This window comes from Neurospora hispaniola (genome assembly GCF_033458365.1).
Source record: "Neurospora hispaniola strain FGSC 10403 chromosome Unknown B0T23scaffold_6, whole genome shotgun sequence".
NCBI lineage: Eukaryota > Fungi > Ascomycota > Sordariomycetes > Sordariales > Sordariaceae > Neurospora > Neurospora hispaniola.
Genome location: NW_026944411.1, coordinates 821,604 through 848,352, shown reverse-complemented (window position 1 = coordinate 848,352; position 26,749 = coordinate 821,604). Strand labels below are relative to the sequence as shown.

The window sequence follows — 26,749 nt, the reverse complement described above, 5'->3', positions numbered from 1 at the left end:
ATATACGAATATCCTGTTCGAAATCTTTCCTTCTTTAGTGTTAGAATTTGTAACCCTACTTATTATAGTAGAGTCGGTCGAATTGCCTTCGGCTTCTATCCCCCTAATTAAGGTTTTTCGAATAGTATTTAACGGCGTTTACCTTACTTTAGTACCTCCCGTAGAATTAGTACTATTATAACTTTTAGAATTATTAGAGGAAATAGAAAGCGAATCCGCCGTCCTTAAATTAATTATCCTACTAGAATATAAAGAATTCCGGTTAATATTCGAAACTTCGGTTATACCCTTACTCTAATATAATCGGTTAAAATATTATATTAATTTAATCGAAAGGGAATCGGCGCTTTAAGAACCGATTTATATGTTAAATATTAAGGAGCTAGAAGTATTACGCGAATAGTTAATAGAAATACTCTAAAAGGGGTAGATTCGTTCCTTTATTAATTTAACGGGTATTCCTATTATTTTTGTACTAAAAAAAGGTAGAAAACTAAAGTTCTATATTAATTTTAGGGTATTAAATAAAGTTATAAAGAAGAATTGGACGGTGTTACTCCTTATTTAGGAAATTTTAAATTGGTTATTATCGGTTAAAGTCTTTATAAAATTAAATTTAAAGGATATATACTATAGGATTCGAATTTGAAAGGGAAATGAAGAGAAGACGGTATTTCGTATAAAGTACAAGTACTATAAATTTTTAGTTATATTAATAGGATTAGTAAACGCGCTAGTGATATTTTAAATGTATATTAATAATACGTTAGTAGGGCTAATAAATACTATATATATTATTTACTTTAATAATATTTTAATTTATAGTAAAAATAAAGAAGATTATGTTAATTATATTAAGGAAATCCTTTAACGGTTGTAAAATTATAACCTTTATATAAATCTAAGTAAATATAAATTTTATATAAAGCGAATATCGTTCTTAGAATATATTGTTTCTTTAGAAGGCGTGGCGATAGATTTAGAGAGAATGGTAATAATTATAGAATAAGAAGTTTTAATAAGTATTTATAATATTTAGGTCTTCTTAGGGTTTATAGAATTCTATTAATATTTTGTAATATTATATTTTAAAGTAATTATACCTTTAATAGAATTATTGAAAGGAGATAAATAAAGGTTATTCGAATTTATAAAGGAAGTAGAAGAAATATTTGCGGAATTTAAAAAACTATTCTAGGAAGTTCCTATATTATACTACTTCGACCCGGCATTATAGATCCGAGTAGAGACGGACGTATCGGACTTCGTAATTGGAGTAGTTCTTATACAACTATATAGTAATAAATAGTACCCGGTAGCTTTCTTTTCGAAAAAGAAATTATTAGAGGAAATTAAATATAGGGTTAGGGATAGAGAGTTATTAATAATTATAAGAATATTAAAGGTATAAAAGTAATATTTATTATATATGGATAAACCGTTCTTAGTAATTATAAATTATTTAAATTTATAATATTTTTAAGAAAAGGAGCGGGTTAGCGTAAGGTAGAATCGGTAGGCATTGGAATTAGTAATGTATAATTTTAGAATTAAATATTATCCGGGAAAATTGAATCCGGTAGATAAGTTATTAAAGAAATTATAATTGTAAGAAGAAAAATAGGAGGTAGGGGGTAATTACTTATTAATAAGGGTTATTGAAGGGGGTAAGGAGAAAGGTCGGGCGATAAAAGAAAATTAAATAGTGAGGGTGCTAGTAAGACGGGTAATTTTAATTAGAAGGGAGATTTAGAGGATAGTAGTAGAAGAAAGGGAATAGTAATAGAATATAAGTAAAATGGAAGAGGGTTAAGTATTAGAAGATAAAAGGGTCGAAGTACGGGAGGAAAGGTAAAATTTATAGGGAAAGGACGAATTAAATAAAGAAAAGAAGAAATAAAAGGAAATTAAAAATAATAGTAGAGAAGATAGGGTAGTAAGAAAGAAGGTAAAATTCGCGGGCGAAGCTATTATTAAATTAAAGAAGGAGGATGAAAGTATTATTATAAAAAATATAGGCGGGTATATAGTAGTAGTAAGGGTATAGAAAGATGAAGAGTAATTATTATTATTGGGATAGTAATTATTAGAGGTATAGAAGGAGGATTTATTTATTATTGAGGAAGTATAGAAGAATAGCGAAGAGAAGAGACGGGCGAAGAATTAGAAAATAGGGGAAAATGGAATTTTATAGTATTAATACTAAATTTATATCCTAGAATAGATACGGGCCGAATTACTTTATACCTATTATAATATAATAATAATTAAATACCTAAATTAAAAGAAAATATTAAAGTATATTAATTAATTCTATTATTAACCTACTATTACAGCTAACGTCGAATTATACGTCTACGAATATCTAGTATATTAAAAGGTTAAACTTTATAATTATTAATTATATAGGCTATTAAGGTCGTTACCTATCCCTACTATCCCCTAGTAAAATATTTCGTATAATTTTATTATTAGAATACTAAAATTATTCGACCCTGTATTTAATTGGACTTACAACGCAATCCTTATTATTATTAACCACTTTACTAAATATATTTTATATATCCCTACGTAGAAGATAATTAATATTTAGTAATTTATATTCCTCTTCTAACGAAATATCTTCTAGTAATTTAACTTTCCGGATTCTATTGTATTAAATTAAAGTAATTTTTTTATAAATTAATTTTGGAAGATTTGCTGTGAATTCCTAAATATCTGTAAATATTTTAATATAGTCTAGTACTCCTAAATAGACGGATAAATAGAAAGGTAAAATTAGAATTTGGAATTATACTTCCGAATTTTCTACGATATAGAATAAGTTAATTAGGCCGAAAAAATTATATTAGTATAGTAGATGTATAATAATTATTTCTATACTACTATTAGAAAGTCCTCCTTAGAATTACTCTTTAAGTATTATTCTTAAGAATTAACGGACCCGGAGCGAGGGCGGAGGATAGTCCTTCCGATAATAATTATTAATTAGATTAATAAATTATTTTATAAGTAGTTAAAAATTGTAATGGTTTTAAAGGTTATTAATTAAGGGTATGCGAAATAATATAATAAAATTTAGAAATTAAAGGAATTCGATATTGGAAATTGGGTTTTACTTAATACGAAATATATTAAATAATACCGCCTAAATACTAAATTAGTAAATAAATTTTTAGGACCCTTCTAAATTATTAAGGTCGTTAGAGAAAAGAAGATAGTATACTAATTCGTATTCCCCGTATATTACCGGATCTATTTAATATTCCTTATTATTTTATTAAAACTGTACTATAGGGATCCTATTATAGTAATACTATAAAGGAAAATTGTAAATATCGAAGAGGATAATATTTAGTACGAAGTTAAAGTAATTGTAAAGTATTATAGATTTAGCCGCTAATATTAATTCTAAATTAAATAGAAGAGGTATTTAGACGACGAGAATTCGTAGGTTTTATAAAAGGATATAAATTGCCTAGACTTTCTTAAAGAATATAAAATTAAGGAAATATAGCAGCGGCGTATTGGCGGCAAGCCGATTACTAGGTTAATAAGGGTTAATTAGGTAGTAGAAGGAGAATAATAATTATTTAAAAATCTAGAATAGAGATGTAAAATATAAATATAAAATGTAAAATGTAAATATAAAATATAAATGTAAAATATAAAATGTAAAACGTAAATATAAAATGTAAAATATAAATATAAAATATAAATATAAAATATAAAATATAGATATAAAATATAAATATAAAATATAAGCGTAAAATATAGATATAAGACGTAAATGTGAGATATAAAATGTAGATATAAAATATAAATATAAAATATAAATATAAAATATAAATGTAAAATATAAATGTGAAGATATAAAATATAAATATAAAATATAAATATAAGATGTAGATGTAGGGCGTAAAGTAGGGATATAATAATAGAAATATAAAGCGGAGATGTAAAATAGAAATGCTAAATAAAATAAAAAATAGGAAGGGAAGGTAATTTAATTTAATATAAGATATTAATAAGGCGTTAAGTAGAATATAATTTATATTTTCTATTATTACCCTAAATAAAAAAATCTTTAGCGGCGTCCGCTATTATTAATATAGGATTAGAACCTATAACTTTAAGAGGAATATTCTTATATACTACTATGTTCATTAATTATATTTATAAATACTATTTTATATTATTTACTTATAATCCTCCTTTACAAATTCTAATAATTCGTCTAATTTCCTATTTATAAACGCTAACCTCCTATTAACTATTTAATATTAAGGACCCTAATTATAATTAAAGGAGGAAGTAATACGAATAGGAGAGTTCGGTATAAAAATATTTATAGGAGAGTTACTATTATTAATAATAGGACTGCTAGTAGGGGCTACCGGATTGATATTAATATTAATATTATTAATATTACAGTAATTAAATTTCGAATAGCCCTTATAATCGAAATTCCTAATTCAGAGTATATTAGGCAATATTATAGGGAGACTATTATTAATAAAGCGCACTTATATTATAACTTAAAACGCCGCTACGGACTAATATAACTACTATAAAAGGGGGGTAGGCAGGGGGCTACTAATATTAGTAAAGCGTATAATCTCGGTTATTATATCCTATATATCGTTCCGGAGGTTATAAATACTACGGGGGATTTCGAGTATGTAGCGGCGTAGCGATAACGAATATTGCGATTTCTCGTTGAATTTTGGAAGGAGAAGACGTTAGTAAAAAAAAAAAAAAAAAAAAAAAAAAAAAAAAAAAAAAAAAAAAAAAAAAAAAAAAAAAAAAAAAAAAAAAAAAAAAAAAAAAAAATGGGAGAGGTAATAAGAAGAAAATAGCGTACCTTTGGTCTAACAAGTGTACGTACCAATTAAACGGAGTATTTCGTATAGGTTTAGGGTTAGAGCGCTAACGAACGTTTAAATTAAAACAATATTATATTTTAAGTAAGTAAGAGGGTAAATATTATTAGAGAATAAGAAAGGAGTAGTTGATTAAAAGTTAGTTATAGATATAAAGTAAAAGGAAGAAAAGGACGGAATAAGAAGGAAGAAAATAGGGAGGATAAATAAATATATTAATCGGGTTTATAAGAGAAATAGGGATTAGTACGTAAGTATATAGTAGAAATATATATATTTATAATAGAGGGTAATTTAGGCGAGGGGGTAGGCGAAGCGGCTATAGAACTAGGAGAGGGGGTAGTAAATATAATTATAAAAGTAAAGTTAGGAAGAAGAAAAGAAGAAAGGCGAAGAGGGTAGGTAGAAGGGATATTATATAAATAAAGGAGGAGGTCCCTATATAAATATAAATTAAAGTAGGCGAGTATAATTTAAAGCGGGCGAATATAAAATAACGTAGGGTAAGTAGAGCGTTAAGTAATTATATAAATAGTAGAAGGGGGTAAATAGAAGAATAAAACGAAAGTAATAATTAGAAGGGGAAGGATAAGATAAGTAGGTAGTAGGGCGGTTATAAGAAGGTAGGAGAGAAAGGCGGAAAATAGGAAGGTATATAATTTGGATAGTAATAAAAAGAATAGGAGAAAGTAATTAGGAATTATATTATTAGAACGGAAGGAATAATACGAGAAATAAAGTAAGGGTAATAAGAGGGCAATTAGGAAAGAATAATATAAATAAAGAAAATTTGCGGAGGAAGTAGTATATAGAATTAGGAGGCGGAAGAAAGAAATAAAGGTCCTAAGGACGGAACCTATAGGGAGGGGGATTATATTTAAGTATTATAGTAAATTATAATTATTTATTAATATTCTTAAATTTAATATAGTATTCCTCGGTAGGTAAAATAAGGCTTACTACTTCGTACGCCTACGGAATAATAGTCTTAGTAACGGTTAGGAACCTAGCTAATTTTTTAAATTTAATACCGGTTTTATATCTACGTTAGAATTTATAAGAATAGATATTATAATACCGATATTTTAGCAGGCGGCATGTTAGTACTTTAAATTTAATACCGGTTTTATATTTATATTAGAATTTATAAGAATAAATATTATAATACTAATATTTTAGTAGGTAGTACGTTAGTATTTTAAATTTAATACCGGTTTTATATCCGCGCTAGAGTTTATAAAAATAGATATTATAATACCGATATTTTAGTAAATAATACGTTAATACTTTAAATTTAATACCGGTTTTATATCTATATTAAAATTTATAAAAATAGATATTATAATGCCGATATTCTAGCGGGCAGCTTCGTATCTATATTTAGAACTTATAAGAATAGATATTATAATACTAATATTTTAGTAGGCAATTTACTATATTTAGAATTTATAAGAATAGATATTATAATACTAATATTCTAGCGGCTAACTTTGTATCCGTATTTGGAATTTGTAAGAATAGATATTATAATACCAATGTTCTAGTAGGCAGCTCGCCGCCTTAGGGGTTTATAAGAATAAATATTACAATACCGATATTTTGACGGCCGGCTTCGTATCTATATTTGGAATTCGGGAAAATAGATATTACAATACCAATATTCTAGCGGGCAGCTTTATATCCGTATTTAGAGCTTAGGAGAAGGAATATTATAAAATTAATATTCTAACAGCGGTTCGCTAGTAGCGAAATAGTTATAATATCCGGGATATAGCGTTGGCGGTTATTACAAATAATAATTCGTCCGAATTAAGGGGCGAAAATATCGTACCCTTACTAGTAATATAGCCCGATAATACTATAATAGTACAATACTAACGCCCTCCGCTATTTAACTAGAATTTATTACGAATTATAAAAGTTCTAAAGACGGAATTTATAAGGAGGGGGGTCGTATTAAGAGGTTTAAAATTCGTATACAAAAGTATTTTAACGGCTATTATTCCCCTTTATTAATTAATATATAGGATTATTAATAATAACGCCTATATTAGGTCGGGTTCGTAGGAAGGATAATCCGGCACCGTATTAAAACATTAAATTAATATAGGGCTCTATAATATTCGTTAATAGATAAATAGAGTTTGTATAGGTATAAAAGAAATTTAATAGAACGTAGTTTATTATAGTCGGTAACTATTAATATATTTTTAAATTAACCCCTAACTTACCGTCCCCTACGTATGGCCACGACCGTAGTCACTTCAGCCTACCTTTCGCTTACATTCCTAACAAATAAACTTAACTACAAACTAAATTTTCCGGTCACTAATTGTTAATTTAAAATTAAAGAGAAATATAACTACTTTTACCATTTTAAAATACTAAAGGAGTAACGCAACACCAAAGTTTTTTTACGCAAATCGACTAAGGAAATACCCTAATAATCTATTACTAGGATAACGCATAGAAAAACCCGCTAGAAAGTATATAAGGGATAATATTAAATAGGAAATCGAAGGAATTTTAATATTTAAAATCTATTATAAATAATTACAATACCGAATAAATTAGCGAAGCTACAACCCTAACCCTGAATACTATAATATACGGAACTTTAAGAATTCGGCCCGTATAATCAAATCCTTCTACGAACAATACCTAAAAAGCCCGGGTCCGCCCAAACAATTAGATACTTAATTAAAAATAATAAAAATAAAGGAATTTAAAAATAACCACAATAATAATAATATAGCTATAAAGAAGGGGGCGCGATTAACAAAGAGAAATATTAATATAAGGAAATAAATTTATATTAAAATCAATTTAAACCGAAGGATAGGGAAGGATATTCAATATACCGCAGTAGATAGTTAATGCAATTAAAAATAACGTAGAGGCCCGGAACTAATTAAATTAATTAAAAACCCGAGGATACCCCCCCTCTATCTAGAAAATGATTATATTCGAATTAAAATAATAGTAATATTTTTTTATTTTTAATTGGTTAACCGGCGTAAGGCCCTACTTTACATGTATCTAACATTGAGTGCAGTTCTCTATACGACTCGGGACGAATCTTTTTCTACCGGGGGGGTAATATGACGGTACTAGCGGATACATTACGGCAGGCATAGTCTACGGACTCGGCTGCCCAACACCGAAGCCACGGGACCGCCATTCACTAGAGGATACACCAGCCACCCGGGCCACAGGGTTAAAACCCTAGACCCCGGACTTACCTTTACACATTTCCCTCTTTCTTCTTCATCTTATAATTCTAGTATAGACCTGGGAATCAACGTATTTAGCTTGTCTCTCGTGACCACGTCGCTCGTAACAATTTGGATCGTCATCCTCGTCCAAAGTCACCCATTATTTCCACATTAAATTATTAATTGCCCAAATCTCATTAGAACCAAGGACATCCTCCCAATCTTCCGGACGAGGGCGAAGCTTTCTTATCTCTTAGCACTATTAAACTCTTTCTCTTTTATTAATAGTATTTCTTTTTATTCTTTTAATTCTTAATCTTCGATAAAAGCTAAGAGAGTAAAGTACTTTCCTTGAAACTTCAAGGCCGGCAATAAAGTAGGGAGGAAGGTAAAGAAGTAAATTATATTAGGAAATAAATTTCCGAGAACGCTCCTCTTTTATCCATTCCTTAAATTTATTTTTTTTAGGAATCTTTAAAAAACTTTATTTTTTTCGCTTTTAGGGAGTAACAGGGCCAATACAAGTAAATTGGACTTGCCGTATAGTAAACCCCATCTTTTCAGCAATATCGGCATAGCGCAAATTAACGTAGTCGCGAAGTGCCCGGATTTAAAGCCGTTCATCCCTTGTTAAATGCCGTGATCCCGTCTTTTTTTAGTCTCTCATGACAGACGTTCAACCTTAGTCAGCCCCCATCCACTTCCCCGCCACCCCGTGGCGCAGTCGTTTTGGACCCACAGGGCCAAATGGTGTGATGTCCGGATTGGTGGGTGGGTGAGGGTGGTGGGCCGGATGTCACAACCATTTGGCCCTGTGGGTCCGAAGAGACGCATAGGCCATCGGAGGTGGCTGAGCGACTGAGACTATCTTTTTTGGTATTGAGGGAGCTGGATTTAGAAGGTCAGGAATAGCGATACCTCGAGGGACGGTAACCGTTGTCATGGTGGAAAAAGTGGTAATGAGGAAATGCTTCCCCCGGCTCCCAAAAATCCAATTTCCAGAATTTAGGTATTTTCCTATAGAAACTACTAGAAGAGTGACATTGTAATACCCTAGTCGGCCGGGCCTTGCCACCCCCACTGATCGGCAAATTCACCGCGCTAACATTTCAAATCCAAGCAGAGGTGTATATCGTCGCCGTCGTCATCGTCATTGTTGAGGACAAAAAACCCTTTTCCTTGCTGCCACTTGAGTGACGGGGCGGCTCGGCACTGTTTCTTGTGTGGCTGCCAGTGTTCTGGCCCCCCTCCCTGGTCCGGTCAAGTCCAGCGCCGCGAAGGTCGAACTCCAAGACGTTATGACTCCTGGTGCCCCCGGCCTTGAGCTTTCGAAGGCACGATGAGCAGGTGCGCAGGCGAAGGGATGAATCGAAATTATCCATCAAACTCTGTAGACCCTGCGAACTATCGGTTTTGCCTCCTTTACGCAACTGGACCGACTTGTGCGGTTCTCGCATGATCTTCACACGTGAGACGGGCCGACTCGAGATGCGAGATCTAGCAATAGATACGTCCTGAGTTTAGATTGTAGAAGGCCTCGTGGAGAATAATGAGGCGACCTGGTTGAAGATATCCTCAATGGGGGCCATAGCGAATGCAGGCGCAGCGTTAAAGATCTCGGCCAGCTTCTGGGGAGCGACGACAGCCTGATGGACATCGTAGTCATCATCCTCCATCCCAACATCCGCGTCCGCGTCCTGCATCTCCTCGTCGCTTGCCTCGCCGTCCTCAACCGCATGATCCACTGGGGCTACGGCACTGGCACTTTCCTCCATGTTGAGATCCGCCAGAGGCTGAAGCATTTGCGCCTGCTCTCCGCTTTCAGTGATGGACCAGATCTGGGCAGCAGAGTCAACTGCGACGAAGCCAGCCGAGTTGGTAGCAGGGAGGACCGCAGTGATGACCTGAGGGAACATCTGAATCAGTTGAGGCACTTCCTCATCGACCGAGAAGACAACAAGCTCTGACTTTGCGCCCTTCTTCAACTTCTCCTGGCTAGAGTTGGGGATAGGGGCAGCGACAGCAAAGGATCGGGACTCCCGGTTGACCGCCAAATGGGTCATCTGCTTGGCAGCCTCTGAAGTCTCCTTCAGGGCGAAGCTGTACTGCACTTCATCTGACACGATGTCGTAGACCGTGAGATCCTCCGAAAGGATGATCAAAGACGAAGAAACGGCCTCGACACCCCGGATATCACCCCTAGACAAATCGGGGATGGTGTCACGAATAGCGCCGGTCGCCGTATCGATAACTACAACAACAGCTCCGGATGAAGGGCCGTAGGCAGCAAAGAGCACAGAGCCGTCTTCAGAGAAGGCAAGGGCACCGCTGCGAGGGGTCTTGGGAGAAACTTCTACCGCCTCTTCCAGTTGCCCATAAGCAGGGAGCTCAACAGCCCGAGAGCATGACCATGTTCGAAGCTGTTGGCCTTCGGGACCGGTTGACGCCAAACCGTCTTTCCTGCGCAGCTTGGGGCTCCAGAAACGTACTACACCGTCAGTGCCAAGAGAAGCAAATCGAGATGAAATGGGGTCGCTGGCCACATCCAGGATGGTCTCGGACTCTGTTGTGAAGTGTGCCTCGTTGATGCGCGAAACGAGCTGCAACGAGTTATCCTCCGCTTCAATCTCCCAGAATTTGAGGTAGATCTCCCGTCTTTCCCGCGAAACTTCGCATGGGGTCTTTGAGCCAGTCAAGAGAGGCTCAAGGTCCCTCTCAGGTGGCTGCCACTCATCTACCGACGCAAGCCATTTCCCATCGTGGGAAAAGGCCATCTTGGTGACTCTAGGCTCAATGATTGGCGCACCCTGGCTTGTCATGTTGGTATCGGTAGGGTTGGTGCGCGCAATGGGATGCTTGCTAACGCCCTGAAACGAGGAGACGTCGAAAACTTGGATAAGTGGTGTGGACGGTGCATTTCCTGTCGAGCTGGCCTGCTGCCCATTGCCGACGCAGAGGAATATTTGTGAAGGGTTGGTAGGGTTACTGGTAGTGATCAAGGGTGTTGAGATTTCGTCGACAGATCTCCAGACACGGCGCACCAGAGACTCCTTCGACGGCTTGTCGCTGAGAACCAAAGACTGAATGCCGGAAACGTAGGTCGTGGGCTTCATCTCAGCGGTCGAGAGCACCATGGCAGAATTGTCGTCGAGGTGGAGAGCGTAGGATGATCCCTTGGGGGAAACGACGATGTTTTCAATAGTTGCTGAAAGGTGAGGTAAGAACTCCCTCTTGCCGGTATCCAACTGCCACAAAACGAGTACGGTTTCGGCACCGCCGGATATCAGATAGTTACCTGTCAAATTGTCAGCACTTTGTCGTCTCCCAGAGACAGTTCACCAGTTCTTACCATCTTCAGACCACTTGACGCTGTGGACGGCCCTGCGGTGCCAATGTAGCTTGCGGGGCTGAATAGGACCCCCCTTGGTCGCGCTGCCGGGTAGTTTCGAGAGAAGGTCACCATAAACGTAGATGGCACCGCGAGCGCATCCGATGACGAGATCAACGAACTGGATTTCTATGCCACCCTTCTTAGTTGTTTGGAGAGTCGGACGAATGTCGAGGCAAGTGACCAAATCCGGCACGCCGAAAGAGTGGAACGCGTATTCGAGGTCATCAACCGCCTTGACGGTCTTTCCCTTGGACTTCAAAGTGCCGATGTGTAGCGTCTCCTTCGCGGCAGCAACAATGAGTCTGCCACCAGCAGCGGAACGAAGCAATTGCGGGTTCTCGTCGTATGTGTGGATAAGCTTGCCGGTCTTCTTACGGAGGGCCTTGAGGTCGTAGGCCACGATTTGCGCCGAGGATTTGGTCAACTTCTGGAGAATGAAAAGGACATCTTCTTGCTTGTCGCGAATGTCGACCGACTCGACGGTCATGTCGAGGACTTTCTTGACGTCAATCGTGAAGGGTGTTTCGGCGCCTTCGCCTGTTGCCCAGTTGAGGTGCCAGATACGGCCATCTGAGCATGCAACCCAGAGGAATTCGGGTGCGCTGGCGGATAGCGCAGACGCGACGATGTGGGGAGAAGAAAGTTCGGCGCCGCTGTCGAGCTTGGTGATGGGAAGGGAGATCCTCCTGACGAGCAGGGAATCCTCAGTGGAATAGACTTGAATTGATGTGTTGTAGGTGATAAGGAGGTATCTAAATCGCATTAGTAGAGCCCCTACCTGGGGGATTGGTCTCAAACGAACCGTTCATCCAAGGAGAATATGGGATCGATGTCGAGCATGCGGCCGCCCATAGGATTTGACACCTTCCATGCCGATGTGTTGCGCGTCGTCAAGGTATTCGAAGCATCCGTAAGTTCCAAATCGCCATTGGCCGTTTGCAGGTCTTTGTTCTCGAAAAGGGTGCTTTCTTGGGAGTCGGTAGTATCGTCAACATTGCCATTGGCGGCAGCAGGCTGGGTCTTTGGTTTCGATCGTTGCCTTTTTTGCGAAGCGGTCGTCTCTTCCTTGGGCTCTCTCTTTCTCTTCTTCAGCGAGGCGGTTTCACCATTCGCATCCATCTTGGACGCCTTCGAGGTCTTGCGAGGGGTGCGTAGCTCCACCATCTTGTCGTTTGAGTATATGACGATGCAAGTCGGGCAAGGAACACACGATTTGTCGTACCGAGCTTCATGTCCGCCTCATCCTCCCAGCAGAAGAAATTTTGGCGGAGTACCCTTCGAAAAGTTAATGTGGGACAGCTTTCTTATCGGCGATAAGGCTGAAGTGACCAATCAGACCCTAGAAAGTCAAATTTGCTGGGGCCTTCCGACCTCACAGGTAAAGTTGCCGCCTCGCCCTTCAAAGTTCATGCTGAAACTTGCACCGTCACTACGACCAAACTTGCACCACCATCTCGCCAGAAGCCGGTCGCTCATCTGCCGCAAATATCGCCATCCCGCCAAACACCTTTTTGTAGGCTTTCGACTCGCTAACAAAAATGATCATTCCAATCCGATGCTTTTCGTGCGGCAAGGTACGCGACGCGACGCGCCCCGCTTCCTCCGCCATTTACCCGTTAACAAGGTTACTGACTTTGGCACATAGGTGGTGGGTGATCTCTGGGAGAGATACCTGCAACTGATCGATGGCGAGGAGATCACCGACGGGTATGCGACATCTACGAACGACTTACGATTTACAAACAACAACAACTGACAGACGATGATTAGTGATGCTCTGGATCAGCTCGGCCTCAAGCGCTACTGCTGCCGTCGCATGGTCATGACCCACGTCGACCTCATCGAGAAGCTTCTCAAGTACGTTCTTGTGGACTCGCCGCGCTGGACCTTGGTGGCTGACTACGCTCTAGGTATACTCCCGATGGCCGCAACGTCAAGAAGATCGAGATGCAGACACGCAATGAGGAACAGGGGATGTAATGTGCCCGAGCGGTCGAAGAATTCATTATCAACTATTCGGGCAAGCCGACTACTCTATCGTCCGGCAAGAGAAAACTGCATGATCATTAGGCGTTTGGGAGTATCAAGACAACTGTACCGGGCAGGGTATAGAAGCGGCCCTGGTCTCGCATCCAGGAGGCCGAAAGCAAGAGCTTGATTTGGTTGTGCTTTTCTTTGGGTTGGAACCTGTGGCGTCAAGGTGCATTTGGGACAACTGTTTCTGGTGTAAGTTCTGTTGGCGGTTAGGTCTACCGGAGCAACATGGCCAGACATAACAGGCTACCTTTTCAGTTTGCAACTACAGTTGAGAGGTTGTGGTACCACGGAGAGGCATCGTCTTCAGCCGGAACCTGGTACTTGCTCCGTGTGGCTAGATGTGTCATAACCAATCACATCTAGTTATCTGCATTGACGACTCACAAGCCGTCATGCTCGCCTGCGCGGTTTCCAACTCCTCGGGTTCGGATGTCTTTTGGGAATGGTGGAAAAGTCTACCGCTTCGGCTGGGCTGGACCGATCGAATTCGAAGCGACGCTCGGATTGGATGGACCTTACAATTTGTGGGGGCATCAAGCCAGTGTAAGGGATGATGGCGCTGGTGAACAAGAGACATTCGCAAAAGGTAGCACGGCCTTCTAAATCACACGTCTCAGTCCATGACATGGGTACAGACTGGGGTGTCATCGGGATAGCCTACGCTATTCGCTCAGATGGGTATGCTGAACGTCATATCTTTCAAAGTATGTCAAATTCAGCGCCCGGTCAACTCTCTCTTCAAAGAATAGTTCATCTGTGTAGCTTCCACATCCGAATTCCTGATAATTGGTTCACCCATGCCCGTGTTCAGTGACTCGAACTGTATGTATGTGGCAGCGAAGCGAGCGTTGGCCCTGTTCCTAGGCCCGGTTTAGACGCCACTCGGTCAGAGATGCTTTTTCGTTGCTCATCGGTAGCAAATATATTTCCCGAAAATGAGCTTTCGGATTGATATGTCTTTACCGATATGGACCTACCCTCCCACCAGCCGTAGACTTGCATCGCCGGTCAGTCTACAACTTACCTAATCCCCCAACCATTCATGTCCGTACAAGTGATGGCACGTAAGTTCTCATTTCCAAGACGGTGTAGGAAAGAATGAAGTTCATACTCAAGTGATCTTACCATATCTGTGTATTAGCCACTTTGCTTCAATGTCTCTAGTCTCCTTTGGTTCGTCTCCCCATCCAGTCTTCCATATCTTTTAGCTGGTCACCGCCGGATCAGTGTTGTTGGGTCTCGAATCCATCCCAGCAAGTGTTCAATATCAACCGGCGCCCCAAAAATTGGGCAAGTTAAATTGGCGTAATGGCTTCTTCCTCGTCTTGACGTGCGTGCAGGTAAGACCAGTTACCAATGGCAAAGCGAAGCATTTTTCCTTCACTGATCGAGATGCGAGACTTTGGCACATCTAACGCTTGCAGTCACCATCTCTCCAGCTTCTCTCCGAATTCATCACAAATTTCTGGGGGTTGAGCTTTCCGCGCGGAACCGTAAGACATTTTTTTTAAATCTTAAAACGCGGTCCGGAGTGCAAGTGGAGAGTTGTCTGCTTGTGAAATCCGGGGTGATCGCGCAAGGTCTACCAGGAATCGATGAACACCCTCTCTGATAGTGGAGATCCTGGTGCTTTGATGAGCCATGGGTTTCCCTGGTACAGTAGATACCCCTGTTTATGCAAGCCCCCCCTTCTGCAAGCACATACAAATTGACCCATTAGTTGCAAATGATTTTGGGGCCCTAGTTCCCGATTTTGTATATAAGTAAGGTACCCCTTAATGCAAAAACCCCCCTTAATGCTAAAATCTCGAGCCGTTCCCTATAGTGCCGGAATTACTTGTATAAACAGGGGTATCTACTGTAAGAAGGGTTGGGTTGGGTCACACCGACCGCCAAGCAGCTAATTTGCGGATCCATCACAGGGTGATGAACTCTCTCTTCCAAAAGCCCGAACCGGCCCCTCAAGAATTGCTTCCCTGTTCAACAACTTTTCCCGCAACCGTTTGCACGTTATCTGGACCCGAGTGTATGGTTCAAGGGCAAGAACCTAGCCGGCGAGCCAGTTTTGTTTCGAACCATGAGAACCATGAGTAAGGAAAATTACCACCAATATCAATTTCCTCTAACCGCCGAGCCGAGCATAAAAACAGCCCTGGGATGCTGGTTGCAAAAACCCGGGCTCATTCTCACTTTGCCTATGCCACGCCGGAATTGGAAACCGTTCGGGCGGTGCTGCCTAAGAAGGGTGCGGTTGATACCAAAAGATTCCATAACACTCCGCCAGTATAGCGACCTTTTGGCCAGCCAGATGAGCGTTTGAACTTCCGGTACTCGAATCCATGCCCTATAACAACGGTCTAGGTCATGTTCTGGAGGATTCATTCTTTCGATGCATCGTACAATAACACAGGTGCCGATTGGACCAGGAGTGGGCATCCTTTCCCCGGGGAACGCCCCAAGAGGCCGATGATTTAGGGCAAGCCTCAAGCCAAGAAACCCCTCGACAAGCTCAGTCGTCAGTACAGTGTGGCACATCTTGGACATGAACGAGGTCTCAATGGTGCTTTCAGCCTTCAGATGCAAACCGTTAACTGCACTGCATTGTAACGGTCGTGTGCCGGTCTTTTCGGGTCCTTCAGGGAAAGTAGTTCAAAGAAAATATAGCCGTTATCCGCGGTATGCTGCAAACGGTACAGATCGGGGGATGCCAGAAACACTGTGCCAGATGCGGCTCTTTGCGTCTGCAAAAGTACAGTTCAATGCTGGTTTGTTCGCGCGGTTCTCGCAACAGGAGTCTGCAAAGATGCACAGAGAAGAACGGGACAGCCAAATCAAAACTAAAATTTGAACACAAATGTATAAAGCGTCCAAAATGTATCTGGTTGATACCAGCTTCTTGTATCACATCTGGTGGAATGGTGGTTGAGTTGTGTAAGTAAAGTGCATGTTGAAGTCCCGCGCTAGTCGTAACGAACACACCACTGTTTCTCGGTTTTGGTAACTAAATGAAATTTGCTGATAGTAAGTACGTACGTGGGCACGGGATGTCTCGAATTTCTATCATTCATGATCTGTCTCGTTCTCAACACAAGCTGGGATCGTTCTGTCATACCTGAGCCAGATCAGGCTACCATATGGTCGATACTACAGAGGCAGAGAAAGGAAGGTCGGTCTCAAAGGCAGATCTTGCACCACCTCGCCATTGGCCATACAGACTCCCAAGGAGACACCAGATCATGGAACAGCGACCAGCAGGTTGGGAACGCGGCGAAGACACACACTTCAGTTCTGATGCCAATTGATGTGCCCCCGAAGAGAGCACTTTGGGCGATCTGATTGGGCCAGAGCCTGCCCCTCGAACGTGAAGTGGGGCTTTTGGGCGTTGAATGCTGAGTGGCCACCAAAGCGAGCTCAACTTCCCTCACTGCATGCTTAAGCGCCGAAGCCTGTCACCACCACATGCAGGCTGTCGGTTCCATGGGCAAAAGAACGCTGCGACTCTGCCACATTTGGTTGTGGTTGAGCAACATTTATTACCACCACCCAAGAGAGATTCTTTTCCAGCATAGAAAGGACCACGCAGTGTCCCTGGCACCTTTGCGACGGAGTCCTGTTGATGAAGGTGCGGCAGCAACTGTCACTTTTGCAGGTTCATGCCATCTTCTTTATTAGGTGCTTCATTACTTACTACATAGAGGTACAGTAAGGTAGAATAGGTAGGTAGGTACTGTGCAGTACCTACTTCCATTCTTACCAAACTGAACTTGAAGGCGATAGCTTGTTGTCTGGTCGCCTAGAGGTAATACCTAGGTAGGTAACCTCAAGATGAACTGTCCCCTAATAGTCCTTTGAGATGAGATCCCTGGCATCACGATTCGACAAACTTCACATTGACGGGAGTTAGGTACTTCTAGTCATATGTATCTCATTGACATTTACCTGCGTATCTAGAGTCACCCTCTTCTTCTCCTAAGCCGTAGGGTTCAAGTTGTTTTAAATCTCATCCACTTTAATTCACTGTGTTAGTGCCCGATAGTGCCATAGCCTGGCGGTTGCGACTTGCAGAATGGAGCTTTATAAGTCGAAGTGGCTCCTTCCCGCAAGCAGGGACGAGCAGGGACTCCAACTGCAACGGGCAGGGACAAGGGCAGCAACACATGGGAACGTCGTGAGCGATAGGCGGAGTCGAGTGGACGCTGCCCTGGAAGGGTGGAAGCCCGCACCGAACCTCCCACTGGCGGGGACTCTTCCCGCTGCCAGCAACCTGAACCTCCATCTCTTCACCTCCGCTCTTTGGGCTGCCGGCTCTCTCCGCTTGGCTGCCCGTGAGGTTACAGCGAATCCAGCTTCTTGTCTTAAGCGCAGGCGGCGTTCCTCCCCTCACAAACCCTCAAAAGTGCACCAAAGCCCCGGCCAGATCGTACAGTAGCCGAGTACCTATTCCATTCCGTCCAGTCTTCTCACTGGCTGCCCGTCCCATTACTCTCCCACCTGAACGACAACCCAGCAAGACTCGGCGCTGAGTGGAAGAGAAAGAACTGGGTCGGCTTGATCTATCATTACGTAGATTTTGGGGGTTTTTTTTTTTCCTCTGGCAACCATCCTGTCAGCTCTTTGTTTCCACCATTCGTTTCATCTCTGGTTTGTTTCGTTGTTTCTTCCTTTTCCAGAAGCACCATCGTCGCCCATCGTCGCCCAGTCCTTCCGTTGGAACTTAGATTGCGACCCGCGAGTCGCAAACCTAGCACAGCACCTCGGCCGCCTTGAAAGACCCAAAGAGTACCTATTTCCAAAAACAGATCGAACCGAGCCTCCATCTTCGGTGCCAGCATCGCCGGTACCCGACTTGCAAACAAGCCTCCAAGGTCGCATCTTCTGGCCGGCCCATGGCTTGATTGTCCTTGGACCCATTCCTGAGCCGCACAAGGTTGAGAGCTTGAAAACTGTTGTTCCCTTCAAGTACGCCTGCCTCCAGACTGCCTCCAGGGATCAATATCCATCACCAACTGGCACACCACATATATCAGCTTGACCTTTAGCTTCAAGTGCTGAGCTTCCTTCTTGTCCACGAGCAGCTCGAACCGCCGCGCATTCCATCGAGCTGATATCAACAGCCAATAGACGACGACAGCATATCCTGTATCACCGCTTAGGACGCAGCTGCACAGTGTGGTCTATCCTCACGAAATTTTTGGCCGCACCGAGTGTGTTGTCAACGACGACTCGAGCTCACACAGGCCTACACGACTCCTCTGGTAGCTCCCGTTGGACGTTCTCGGAAGGCCAGCGCGAACCCTGTGTGTTGAAGGCTCCTCTGGCTTGCACTGCGGATTAGCCATTGCAACCATCCCCAGCAATGGCTCTTGAGGCACCCTTGAGATCATCGACTGGAAGTTATCAATCGATCTACTCCCCATACACAGAGATGTCACTCTCGGCGGGTCCAGATTCCCCGCTGCCTGCTCAGTATATGGCGTACGACTCCCTCTCTATCGATTTCCAGCCCAGTCATACTAACTGACTCTTTCAACTTCAGCTCCTCCTCGGCCTCCGATTCTCAGTCACTACGCCCTACTTCCTACATTAGACCCAACTCGGCACATCTACTCCTAAGTCCAACTAGCGACATTGTTGGCCCATCTCCGGTGACATCAAATGGTACCGAGACCACGGAGATTGAAGACGACGAGGCAGAAGAACATGCTGGGCAAGGGCAAGGCAAGCATGGTCATCAGTCGGTTAGTCCAGCCTCCTGGCGTGATATTGAGCTCAATCTCCGATGCTGACGAAAGAAGCTTATGATGCTGCGGACGAATCTACCGGACCACATGCGGAAACCCATGGGTGATGAGGTTGTCTCTGTGATACATGCGCCACCAAGCTTCGAGAATTGGGTACGTTTCCACGCACACATCAACGTGGATAGAATGTAATGTTGACTCGAACTGGGGACAGAAATCCAATGATAATTACTCCAGATCAAGCCTCTCGAGATCTATCAGCGCTGCCAGCGCGGAAAGTAGCACTATTAGTCCTCCGGCCAGCGAAGCCTCGGCGGTATGCATAATGCCTGCTTTAGTAATGGAAATATCGCTAATTAAAACCTAGGCACAATCCCCCCCGACTCACTCCCTCCCGATGGTCAACACGAACGTGAAGCCGGTAGCATTCGGCTTGGATGCACCGACACCCCAGGCTCAAAAGTTGGAAGATGTCTTCGCAAACGAGAGTTCCAGATTGAGATCTAGCACAGCGAGTAGCTTAGAACGTGAGTTTACGCATGTCACTTGCTCAGAAGCGCCCGGCTCATTATTTACAGTCATACCAGAAAGCCACGAAGGGGATGAGCGATACGAAGATGCCGATGATTTCCTCACTGCCGAAACCACACCGAGCGAACAGACGGAGATTCAGGCCCTTTCAGCAGCTCTAGAAGAGTGCTGGACACTTTGCAATACTCTTGCGAACCTCAGTTCCATACACCGTGAACGTGTATTCAACAGCTCTGGTACCCCGGACGCTCATGAGAAAGCGTGGAAGAGCTGTTGGAAACTCTGCAAAAGACTTTATCAGAGCAGAAATGATTATCCCGAGTCTCACAACATTGCCCGGACTAACCTAGATCTTTGCCGCGACTTTTGCCAGTCATTGTTCGATGTGCGACAAAAGCAAGACGAGGTGGCTGACTCAATATTAAGAGTAAGCTTTGAGTTAAATAACCAGTAAGGAAACCTTGTCTTATCATGCGCATTACAGTTGCTAACACGTTACACAGTCTGTATAGCGCTCAAGACACTCGAAGCCTTCCCGAGGCGTTTAGGGAGCGGACCTTGGACTTTTACATCACATTATGTCACCGACTCATGAAGCAACGAAACGATTCCCCCGAAGAGACGGACCTGCTTCTTCGAGCTTGCTGGGCGCTGGCGGAGATGTTGTTTAGCCTTCGGCAAAACCGTCGTGATGGTAAAGCCCCTGATGCAGAGCTTTTAGGATCCGCAGTCCAGGCGTGCTGGGAATTGTGCGATATCTTCCGGGAGGGTTGGACGCAAATCCGACCTGATCGAGGAACACCCCGACCGAGCCACATCAACTTCTTCTCCCCTGGAAGCTATGGGCTACAAAACCTCTCATCCAACCACCAGTCCGATTCCCGATCTAATGCCGGCAGCCGCGCCTCAATCCGCTCGAAACGTGAAAGCCTCCGGAGCCTCGGCGACCTTACAGATCGACCACGGCAAAAGGCAATTATACCCGAAACCCCAGTCACCGAGTTTGAAGACACACCAGTCTCGCCAGATGCCAGCCCCCAGATGCCTAACATCATGGTACTCGGGCCATCGAACGACCGCAGCGACTCGCGTGGGGGGCGCTGGTCGAGCAGTGCCTCGAATCTTTCGGGATATAGTCAGAGCAGTCAACACACGTCTAGCACCGCCACCACTGCTACTGCCACCATTGACGACATGAACATCACCCGCATCAAAGTTCTGATAGTCAAAGCTGCCATGAACATCGGTTTCAGTCGGGAAACTGCGGCAGTGGACGGTAAAGGCGGCTCTGCGGCCTTGCAAACATTTGTCAAAAGCTTGCCTATGGGATCTTTCGGCTCGTTACCGATGCATGCCACGTTATTGCAAAACTACAAGAATCTGGTGCTGACCGATTCCGCATTCCGATCCTCCGCTAGTCTTCCGCCTCGAGGGAAGCGCATCAGCGCCATCGAAATTGCGAAGAGCGTCAACTGGATGACGATGAGATCTGGACAATACGGGTTTTTGAAAGATCTCTTTAGGCTTGTGTTTGGCTTCCAGATTGAGGATGCTGACAGCAGAAAGAATGCTTCTGTTACGGTTTGAAAGCTGCTTTAACTAGTTACTGGAACTGAAGAACCTGGGCACGGTGCGGTAAATTCGGGACGATACACTTCGACCTTCTCGCATATTCGCCTCAATATCGAGCACAGTTGGGTGGTATTAGAGGCCTTTGCAGATATCGATCGCTTCAATTACAAGCAGGCGGGATACAGACAATACCCAACCTACGATTTCAGCAACCAACTCGTCCCTTTGCCGTGTTGGCATCAAGGATGACGGCCATGGTCGAACGTGTCAAGGCACTAGCCCACTTCTCTACATAAAACCGCCTCTGGCTCACATCAACAGCCCACATAACGGGCAGAATATATGGATTTATCGTCTACTTGGAAGCAAGCTACCTCCTTCGTAGACCTATCTACAACACAACAACATGGCCTTGGACATCAACTATGTGGCCATCCAACATACCTCGATTGGCCATTTAGCGAACCAACCCGGTTTTCATATCAAGGATGAACTACCATTCTGTACTTTTTCTCTTGGAAAGAAATCCTCAATTTTGAACATGTCAGTCACTGTTTACTACCTCGACTCTGGAAATCCTGGTGTTAGGCGCTTGGTGGTTGTCCCTTTGTGAAACTGTAGCCTTGATTCATAACCGAAATGATTCGGACGCTATATACCCATACCCCCTTTACTTGTTGGGGGAGGTGGAACAAAGGGCGGGTGCATCGGGGCGTGATCTTGGATCTTGTGGCCTTAAACAACATCACCAAAGCTGGCCAATGATATTTCGCTTGTATCTTGATTTTGATGAAACATTGTTCGCCGCCATATGCTCAGTTCCACGTCAATAATGTTGGTTTACTCATTGCCTGAGCGTCCGTGTTGTCGAAATGTCACACGCATTTGGAGATTAGAGAAAAATTGATGTTCATGGATGTCAAGGAGAACCGACGGAGGGAAGTGCAAGTGAAGTTCAACGTCTGCTCCTTTCATATGAAGCGAGTGTCAGAGGTATGTATCGTCGTAGTTAAAGATGACATGCAATCTGAGATCAGCACGGCACACCACGACATGCATGAAAGGCCATGACAACGATAGTGAACCGATACGCTGCCGAATTCAGGTAGAAAGATACGATAAAAACCATATCGGCTTTATGAGTTGATCATTCAGGTCACTTCAGGCACCCTCCATCTGTTGACGATGAGGAGGAAAGGAAGGTAGGATGATCGGTGGCTTTGGGCCCGTTTTCCAAACCTCAAGTACATCTCCTGTCCGTTATACAGAATATAGATACGAATGGCATAGGTTTACGTCCGCTTCGGCATGGACCGCGTTTTGCTACGACGATAACGCGGGTCTCTGTTCCGCTGGTGAGCCCACAGCAATTTGACACCAACCGTCAGAACGCAGGCCACCCATACTCGCTTGTTACGAACAAGAAACCATTGCGGGGACTGAGATACCTGGCCTCACGCAGCTGTGCTCAAAGAAAGGCGCGACCAGCAAATGATGAACTGAAAGCTGCCAGAATGACAAATCAGCCCTCGGCCGGCAGGGCGCAGAAGATTACCACGACCACAACAACATCGTTAAAAAGCAAATACAAAACGACAGGATTCGAGTCCGCACAGCTCAAAGGGTCGCGTATCTACTACGAGGACATGGGATATGGTTCAGCTGATCGAAAGAGCAACAGACGGGTGACTGGCTTGCGACAGGCTTGCGAACCACTTCCGCCATTACTTGGGTATTAAGTAGGGGGTTGAGGAAAGGTCCCGCCACCAAACCACACCACAACCCCGAGGTAGAGCTCGAAGAGCCAGAGGACAGCTGGTTGACAAGCAGCATCGACACACCAAGTCACCAACAGGCGCTTCACAACCCGAAAGCACGACCTACGGAAGACAAACGTCATGACGGAGTTCCGGATGACAGTTTCCGAGTGGGGTGATAGTTGTGAATGGAAGCAGAACGGGGGGTCAGCAGTGTGGTTTTATTGACGGAGCTCGTGAAGCAGACTTGAGTGGACCCCGTAGTACCCAGGTCGATGTCGAGGAGTTGTGCATGATTCCCTTCGCCGTTGGTTGTAGGGCGCTATGGGTAGATGACGAAGGTGCATATCGCTTCAACGTAGGAGAAGGGCGACAAATAACGAACTAGTTCTTCCTCGCATCCCGAGCTCGCAGCCCAAGTTTGCAATGAAAGGGGTGGTGAAACCTCGTCCTCGACAGAGTAATCGGAATCGAATTGTGCAGTCCATCCTCCTCTCGAAAGGGGAGTAACGGGCATGCACGCTGCGTATTGCACTCAAGTGATTTCATTCACAAGCTTCGTAATGGCCCTCCCAGAGGAAACGCTGAAACTATCCCCGATCGCAAGCGACCAGAGGAGCTCAGCGCCCTGCTTTTCTGATGCCAATTACAGACGCGAGGATCACGCGCAGACCGTTGCCGGCAGAGCCAAACACCAGGTGGACCTGATGATTATAGGCTGAAGGTGAAGCGATTTCTCCGAATTTCTCATATGCCTGATAGAAAGTGTTTTCCCGAAGGAAAAGGTGTGAAAGACACGCTTGCGCGAGTCTCTCCGTTCGTAGCATAGAAACGCAGCGTTGAAGAGGACGAGGCTTCACGAGGAGAGGAAAAAAGGGAAAAAGAGAGGAATGTGGAACAGTCTCGGAAAATTGTTTGGGGTTATAAGAGAAAAAGAATTGAGGCTCTGTGCCGTTAAAGGCTCGTCCAATGAGATGTACGCTTTGTCCCAAAGGTCCACCCAGAATTGCGGATGCTGAGGCAGCGGGCAGCTGCTGCCGCCTGGGGCTTGGCGCACTGATAGCTTATCGAGTTGATAGCGGATGGATGACCCTTGCCATCCACGGAGTCCTGCGTCAAGCACTTGGCGCCTTGGCGGGACTGTCTCCACCGATCTAAGAATCCTTGTCTGAACTAACCTAGTCCCACTCGCGTCGTTCAGTTGAGAAACCGGGACAAGACCTAGAGGACCGAGAACAAAGAGGCACCAGCAACATCGGGTTTCTTCAAGAAAAGCGAAACATCATGGGTGTGGGGGCCACCGCCTGCGACCCTGGTCCTATCACGGCCTCACCCGTCGTTCTTACAGGTTCCGGGGCATGTTGCCCCTGGAGGGAACAACGTTCACAGGGTGACAGGGACCAGCCAGACCGTCCCCCGGTTTTTGTGATGACCTCTCACGTTCCCAAATTCCCTAGGTTTGCCGCGCCAGAACGGGGAAAGGCGAGTGGGAAAAAAAAAAAAAAAAAAAAAAAAAGCTGACATGGTGAGACACTTTTTGGGTAGGGGTACCTAGGCATATGTTTGATAACATGAAGATACAACCCAAACGACCTGTTCACATCTTCGGCCGTCGTCCTTAAACATTATCTCTTGTCTCTTTCTTGCTGGTTCACTTTCATCGACTTCGTTTCTTTCTTCGCCGTGTGTCTCTCCTATCTCACCCTCTCGCCTTCTCCACCTCCTACACTCCAGTACCTACCGCCCTGCCCTCTCTTGGCCTTTCTTTCCCGAGCCGAACGAATCAACAAGTCGAAGATGACGGTATCCCCAGCACCCGAGGAGCTCCCTCATCTCTGGCAGAAGCCAGCCTACGCCACGCTTCTCGACGTTCTTCAGCGTCTCCGTCAAGAGCCTCGTATCTGGGGCCTCAAGGAGTCTCGGGAAGAAATTCTTAAGGCGCAAGCGGCTAGCATGGCCGAGGTGGCCTTCAACCGGCAAGAGATCATCTCGTTCCTCTCATCCATTATCAAGAGCGGCTTGCCATGGCTTGACAGCGACGAACAGCGGGAGGACATCTGGGAGGAGGCTAGTAGGCGGTTGTCGGAAAGGTGTGGTCGGACAGGTATGTGCAAAGAGTTCTTAGAGGGAGAGGGGACTTTGGGTCGTCCCAGAAGGGCTGGATATGAAAGGTCTTATGAAGCGATTGGATGGTGTGAATGAACGGTAGTATTGATGATTTATGGGGCTTTCCGCATCTTGTAGCAATGGGCGAAATCATACGCCGATGGCCCTTCCGGGATGAGAAGAACGTGTCGTCTGAATGCGGCAGCGACTTCGACCTAGCCATTCGCGAGCCTCCCCTGACTGGCGATTCCCTCGGTCTCAAAACCTGGGGATCATCGTACGTTCTCGCCCAGCTTCTCCCGCACTTTTCGGCTGGTCCCTTGGCGCACCTCTTTCTAGGAGACGAGCCTCTCGACGTACTGGAGCTCGGGTCTGGCACCGGCCTTCTGGGTATAGCGGCCGCCTGTCTCTGGAAGGCCGACGTGACCCTGACCGACCTACCCAATATCATCCCCAACCTCTCGCACAATGCTGAGCTCAACCGGGAAACAGTGGAAGCGCGCGGGGGAAGAGTTGAGGCGGCTGCGTTGACCTGGGGCAGCGATGACTATGAGGGGGAAACTCATCCGCGCTTTAGGGAGTCAAACCGCTACAAGGTCAGTTTGCCGTTCATCTATGAATATGACAGCAATGTGTTGTCAGTTTAAGAAAGCCGTAACTGACTTCGTCCAACAGCTCATCATTGTAGCGGATCCCCTCTACGATGACCATCACCCGGAACTCCTCTCCTCTGCCATCAATACACAGCTCTCCCTTGAGAGTGACGCCAGATTATTGGTCATGGTGCCCCAGAGAGACGAGACCACGAAGGGCTTGACCCAGTCTCTCCGTTGCAAACTGGAACAAGCAAGCAGTCCCCTGACGTTAGTCGAGGATGCTATCGCTTCTGGTGAGGACGATTGGGGTGTGGGAGAGACGGATGAGACTGATCGTGTTGGGTTTTGGTGGGGGGTTTATCGGCGAGAGAAGTCTTCTTGGTAATTATCGGCTGCATGCTATAGTTGAGAGAGCGGCGGGAATTGAGAAAGCTGACACCGCTTTGGGTGGTTTTTAGTCGGTTACAAAGCTTTGAACAAGACCTAATAAACATATAGATACAAGATATATGTAGATAGATTGCTTATAGACTAAAATGTTTGTGTTGAGAGGCTTCTTTCAATGAACAAATCACTTTGAACATACAGGCACACAAGGAAAGACAGCATCTCGATAAACGAGATAACATGGATTTGCCCGATCCATGTAGATGTCCTCATGATTATGATAACAAACAACTACCTGACCGCTTGGCAAACGATTGAACAATCTGATCTCGAAATAGACCGTTGTTCATCACCCGCACAAGCCAACGCTGCTTATATTCCATGTAGTAGAACCTGGGTAACACAGTCAATACCGCCTCTTTCCAAACCCAGTCTCAATCTCTTCTTTCCCTATCTTCAATCACGCCCAAGATCAGATCGTGACATCCTCTCGCCAATATTATTCACACACTCGCACTATACTTCCTCCCGTC

The 26,749-nt window shown here is 44.0% G+C and overlaps 7 protein-coding genes across 7 annotated transcripts; 5 read left to right on the top strand and 2 right to left on the bottom strand.

The window, feature by feature from the left end:
- Nucleotides 1-9,382: 9,382 nt before the first annotated feature.
- B0T23DRAFT_186847 (uncharacterized protein) lies at nucleotides 9,383-12,739 on the bottom strand. Its single transcript, XM_062833151.1, has 3 exons — nucleotides 12,292-12,739; nucleotides 11,448-12,241; nucleotides 9,383-11,393 (listed from the first exon to the last, which is right to left on the bottom strand). Exons 1-3 carry the CDS (start codon nucleotides 12,651-12,653, stop codon nucleotides 9,619-9,621), a joined length of 2,931 nt encoding a protein of 976 aa, XP_062690570.1. The 5' UTR covers nucleotides 12,654-12,739; the 3' UTR covers nucleotides 9,383-9,618.
- Nucleotides 12,740-13,027: 288 nt separating this feature from the next.
- On the top strand, nucleotides 13,028-13,469 carry B0T23DRAFT_430399 (DNA-directed RNA polymerases I/II/III subunit 10; the record flags this gene model as incomplete). Its single annotated transcript, XM_062840245.1, has 4 exons — nucleotides 13,028-13,063; nucleotides 13,135-13,196; nucleotides 13,260-13,346; nucleotides 13,400-13,469. The coding sequence occupies 4 exons, from the start codon at nucleotides 13,028-13,030 to the stop codon at nucleotides 13,467-13,469; spliced, it is 255 nt and encodes an 84-aa protein (XP_062690569.1).
- A 4,797-nt stretch (nucleotides 13,470-18,266) lies between these two features.
- On the bottom strand, nucleotides 18,267-18,437 carry B0T23DRAFT_296561 (uncharacterized protein; the record flags this gene model as incomplete). The annotated part of the gene is made up of 1 exon (XM_062834290.1): nucleotides 18,267-18,437. A coding segment is annotated over one exon (171 nt), but the record flags the coding sequence as incomplete, so codon positions are not given.
- Nucleotides 18,438-18,882: 445 nt separating this feature from the next.
- B0T23DRAFT_322055 (uncharacterized protein) lies at nucleotides 18,883-19,312 on the top strand (the record flags this gene model as incomplete). The annotated part of the gene is made up of 2 exons (XM_062835274.1): nucleotides 18,883-19,001; nucleotides 19,063-19,312. The coding sequence occupies 2 exons, from the start codon at nucleotides 18,883-18,885 to the stop codon at nucleotides 19,310-19,312; spliced, it is 369 nt and encodes a 122-aa protein (XP_062690567.1).
- A 12-nt stretch (nucleotides 19,313-19,324) lies between these two features.
- B0T23DRAFT_321761 (uncharacterized protein) lies at nucleotides 19,325-21,385 on the top strand (the record flags this gene model as incomplete). The annotated part of the gene is made up of 5 exons (XM_062835258.1): nucleotides 19,325-19,420; nucleotides 19,482-19,583; nucleotides 19,635-19,794; nucleotides 19,846-20,248; nucleotides 20,311-21,385. 5 exons carry the CDS (start codon nucleotides 19,325-19,327, stop codon nucleotides 21,383-21,385), a joined length of 1,836 nt encoding a protein of 611 aa, XP_062690566.1.
- Nucleotides 21,386-23,690: 2,305 nt separating this feature from the next.
- B0T23DRAFT_406150 (uncharacterized protein) lies at nucleotides 23,691-24,556 on the top strand (the record flags this gene model as incomplete). Its single annotated transcript, XM_062839084.1, has 2 exons — nucleotides 23,691-23,825; nucleotides 24,398-24,556. 2 exons carry the CDS (start codon nucleotides 23,691-23,693, stop codon nucleotides 24,554-24,556), a joined length of 294 nt encoding a protein of 97 aa, XP_062690565.1.
- A 230-nt stretch (nucleotides 24,557-24,786) lies between these two features.
- Nucleotides 24,787-26,351, top strand: B0T23DRAFT_186716 (putative methyltransferase-domain-containing protein). Its single transcript, XM_062833150.1, has 3 exons — nucleotides 24,787-25,231; nucleotides 25,372-25,829; nucleotides 25,909-26,351. Exons 1-3 carry the CDS (start codon nucleotides 24,925-24,927, stop codon nucleotides 26,212-26,214), a joined length of 1,071 nt encoding a protein of 356 aa, XP_062690564.1. The 5' UTR covers nucleotides 24,787-24,924; the 3' UTR covers nucleotides 26,215-26,351.
- The last annotated feature ends 398 nt before the right edge of the window (nucleotides 26,352-26,749 follow it).